The sequence below is a fragment of the Apium graveolens genome, chromosome 5, assembly GCF_009905375.1.
Source record: "Apium graveolens cultivar Ventura chromosome 5, ASM990537v1, whole genome shotgun sequence".
Lineage (NCBI taxonomy): Eukaryota > Viridiplantae > Streptophyta > Magnoliopsida > Apiales > Apiaceae > Apium > Apium graveolens.
In genome coordinates, this window is record NC_133651.1 from 134,552,258 (window position 1) to 134,556,691 (window position 4,434).

The 4,434-nt window shown below is 33.6% G+C and overlaps 1 protein-coding gene across 1 annotated transcript; it reads right to left on the reverse strand.

The window, feature by feature from the left end:
- Nucleotides 1-392: 392 nt before the first annotated feature.
- On the reverse strand, nucleotides 393-3,985 carry LOC141661616 (myb family transcription factor MOF1-like). Its single transcript, XM_074468620.1, has 6 exons — nucleotides 3,335-3,985; nucleotides 3,146-3,222; nucleotides 3,012-3,051; nucleotides 2,411-2,594; nucleotides 1,979-2,261; nucleotides 393-864 (listed from the first exon to the last, which is right to left on the reverse strand). Exons 1-6 carry the CDS (start codon nucleotides 3,459-3,461, stop codon nucleotides 580-582), a joined length of 996 nt encoding a protein of 331 aa, XP_074324721.1. The 5' UTR covers nucleotides 3,462-3,985; the 3' UTR covers nucleotides 393-579.
- Nucleotides 3,986-4,434: the final 449 nt, after the last annotated feature.

Genomic DNA, 4,434 nt, shown 5'->3' on the forward strand with positions numbered 1-4,434 from the left:
AAATCATCTTCTTTCTTCGGTGGATTTTTGTATTTACTGAATTTACGTTTCCTTTACAAAAATGTAAGTATCAAAACAATTTTTTTTTATTTACCGGGCAGTTTGTATCGGAAGCAGGGACGAACCTTGGCTGAAGCCTAGGCCGAGCAAAAAAATTTAGTAGTGCTTTGTTTCAAATCTCGATTTTGGTTAAAAATTAGCAGTAAATTTTAATTAAGCCCTAGCTAGCATTAAAAAATTTTGACTATATTTTATTTTAGCCCCGGCTATTTTGAAATTCTTATTCCACTACCGAGATTGAAAGTGCAATAATGCTGGAAAGATCATTCATTTTCCTTGAATTACTGTTCAGCCTTTTTTTCATGTCATAAAATTATATAGGCACTGGTATGTAGGTTTACATTACATGTAATAGTAATATATCTGGCCATGCTAAAAGAAAATGACCCCATCAAACCGGCTTGCCTATCGTAGTTGCAACTTACATTGTAAAAAAAAATTTCGGGTCGTACTTTAACACTACATTCTTTCTAATTCTAATTGCGGAAACTGGGCAGATTTTTTTAAAACAATTGGTCTTTAAGTGTTACATAGTGATATAGATAGCTCTAGGTTTGGTTTGCCTGAAGAAGAGCCGTAGCAATGGCTAAAGTCATGCCTACGATATGAAGACGAGATTGTTTCACTGATCTCGCTCACTGAAGAAACATTACTTCTCTGAGTGTAGGGATGTTGCTGCAGCGAGAGCGACAATGATAAACCACAAACTCCACCGTCATCGTCTTCATTTTCATGTTTATCTTGGAGGCTTTCGAATTGGCATCTTCTTAATGATGAGCATGTTTTTTCTTCCTCTTCAGAAACCTGCAAAGTAATACAATGTTAACATAGGTAATGGACATTATCTACTTGCTAAAAATAAGATTAGTATCTCTACTGATGCTTAACACAAATTTAACAATACAAACTCAGATGTAGGTTGCAAATTCTTGTCACCCCCTTCAGACTGTTATTCTGCATTGAAGCTAGTGACCTATACATGAAATATTGATATATTGAATATTTGATTGGACTGTGAATGCACTATTGCTATGATATGCATAAAGTGGACTGGTAGCCTTACAACATAATGTTAGCTTCTTCCATATTCTGCAAGTAACTGATATAGTGCATTTAAGGGCAAATTTGGGGCCAGAGTAAAGGCCTCAGCAATAATATATTACTGGACCACAACTGCACAAGTTTTTACCACTCAAGTCATCAAACCTATCTTGTTATGAAGTACATATCTTATAGAATATTCCAGGTGATGAGAATGATTTTTCATTTATATTTGGCTTTTGCAAATGTCACACATGTTAGATGGAATATAACTTTGAACTGCATATTGTTACACTACTGAGCTACATATCAAGAATTCGTAGTGTTTTCATAGAATGTGCTTTCCTTGTAGGGCAAACATTGATATATCTTATTACATAGAGGGTAGTGGTCAATAGCAAGCGATTTTTATAATGTATCATACTGCAGTAAATAGTATAGATGTAAAATACGTTTGGTGTGCACAAGAACCCGTTACAAATTAGCTACTAGTTCAGAATTTTACTTCATCTCTAGTTGCTACAATCAAAAGCACTAGTAGGAGCTAGAAATTAAATGTAGTCAGAGGTAGTGCTAGGATGCTACAAGCCCACATTAATAATGAAAAATTGAAAATACGTGTTGCAAAAATAATGTATGGATTTTCTTAAGCCATTGGTTGTGTAGGCTCCCTCTGCTACACAGAATACAACCACAAAGAAGGAAATCATGCTATATGACTAGAGTTGAAAGTTGAAACATAAAAGAGTTGTGCTACAATACCAAAATATGAACATGCTACTTTAAAAGCTGCTAAAAAAGCAAGAATAACAGTGAAAGTGATATATCTATAAACCACATTATATATACTTACAAACAAATAAATGTATAAATGTACCTTAAAGAAATCAGATTCTTCCAGCACTGCATTTGCATGGTTTGCAAAGGGACTGATGTTGTGAAAGAGGTCATTTGGCAGAGAGAAAGCTGTGCACATTGGAGCTGCTTCTGCTTGGCTTCTGAAACAACTTAATAACCCTTTCTTCTTTACTCCACTTTTTTCATCAACCAGCATATAATCATCCAAATAGTACGGATCTCTGGTAAGTATTGTCTCACAAATTCTTTGACATTGGAGGGTCTGATCTGTTGAGTTACAACTCACTGTATCTATTTTACCTCTGGTAAAAAGAAAACATAATGTGTAAAGCTAATATACAAAAAGAACTTAATATGTAAAACAAGACCAGAAGACAAGACAAAGAAGATGATAAAAGTAAAGATTGACACAACCTTTTATTCACATTTGAGATATTGAGAATGAGCTCACCTTTTTGCAGGTGGGTCTTTAGGACTCATGAAAAAGAAGTGATCTTTAGAATTTGATTCTTCAGTACTGTGGTTTCTTGGCAGCAATGAAGCATAGTGATCAGGCTCATTTGTTTCTTGATCAACAAACCCATCATGATGATCTTCAAGGGATTGTTTTGTTCTTTGATGCATCAAATTTTCATCTGTAAATGTCAAAAAGAGTTTACTTTAAATTATTTGCATATACAATACAAATGTACTAGGCACTTCGATAAACTAACAAGATTTAAATTAAGTATGATGAGAATTGACAAATGCCAAAAGTAGAAGATATAAAAGGATAGTGGTTGAAATAATGGTCATGTATTATGCTTGGGGAACAACTTAATTTAGGAAAACAATACAAGTATAATAAATGAAGTAGTGTATTCTGGGTCATTGCCAAAACATATGTAGAACAGAACAGGATAATCAAACTTGATCTGAGACTACAATAAGTACCAACCAAGAGTAGAAATCTAGTTTCACACACCATGTAATATACACATCCAGTTTAAAATAATTTACAATTTTTGCTCATGAATTCTGCATCTATCAATGTAAGTATAATAGAAACTTACCTTTGTTGTTTCCATCACCACTCTTCATGCTTCTATACATCTGTTTCAAGAAGAGGAGAGAGAATGCTATAAACTATAGTCTTCAAAGAAACATGAGAGCCATTAATAAAAAAGAATGATTTAGGAAGAAAAACCTGGAGATGGCTCTTGACATGTGAAATGGTGAGTCCTCTCACATCCATCATCTGAAGAACAAGCTTAGGTGTAGCCTCTGTGTAAACAAAGCATGCACAAACAAGAATCTTTTAACAACAAATAAAAGTACATGGAACAAGAACAAAGATTAAGAAAAATAAACAATGATGATGATTGTTTTGACTTACTTTCTTGGCCTCCAAGCCTCTGAATGGCTCCAATAAAGCAGTGGTGAAGATCAGAAGTCCATCGTAAACGAGGCACTTTTGACCTTATGTAAGGTCTCACAGCTCCATTTCTTCCACAAGAACTCATCCCCCTTGTTCTTTCTTCTACAATACACACACTATACTTACTAGCAAGAGGGGCTTTTTAGAGCTGAAAAACAAGAACAAGTAATTGCATTGTGGTTGGAAGTGTGTGATATATATAATATAAAGCAACAGTGTGTGTGAAATGTGGAGAAAGAGACAAGAGAAGAGAGGAAAAGGAAGAATAAAGTAGGAGATGGAAAGTAGGAGATGGAGTCTGTTAATTCTCTTTGACAAACAGAGAAAAAAAGTAGTTTTAATTTGATCTACTTTCTCTGTTTGTTGTTGTATTATACCCCTGCCACCTATCCCTTCTGACCACCTGCTGCTTTCTGTAAACCCAAATAAATTCGAAAAAAATGATCACAAGTTTTCTGATTTTTCTTAATTTTTCCCAAACCAAATCAATTGCACCTACATGTATGAACTCCTCCTGTCACTTTGACCCTCTCTCTCTCTCTCTGAAAAATCATAAAACGCCAAGTTCGTCATGATCACACCTCTGCCCCCATCGGATATATGTATAACAACATATGTAAATGTATGGATTAATTGTAATTATAGTTTAGTTTGTACACAGTACGTCAAATTTTGACCTTTCGGGGTAGTAAACGTAGAGGTTGAACCATTTGTTTCGATCTCATGTTCCATCTTATTGAACCGTCACTTTATTATTTTGTTGACATAACACCATAAAAACTCATAGCTACAGTTAAAATTTCATACATAAAAGACATCTTAATATTCTTCCTTGCCTATTGTTATATGTTAGAGTAGATAATCAATTCTAAGAAAATGTTAGGTGTACAAAATTAGTTTTCAAAATAGTTATAAATGACATCTGTATATTTATTGGCTAAATATAAACGTACCTATTTATTTACAATAATAATATCGATTAAATTATTTCATATTATCATATCACTCATACTATATCATTTTATAAAATTTTGGTAACTATTTTTGTGCTTCTAATA

Bases quoted from the DNA above. Each gene is read 5' to 3' on its own strand.
- LOC141661616 (XM_074468620.1), bottom strand. From the start codon at position 3,461: ATGAGTTCTTGTGGAAGAAATGGAGCTGTGAGACCTTACATAAGGTCA. The intron at 3,052-3,145 runs GTTTTTCTTCCT...TTCTTGAAACAG, and splicing joins ATGTCAAGAGCCATCTCCAG to ATGTATAGAAGCATGAAGAG. The intron at 2,262-2,410 runs GTGAGCTCATTC...TCTTTTTACCAG, and splicing joins AAAGACCCACCTGCAAAAAG to AGGTAAAATAGATACAGTGA.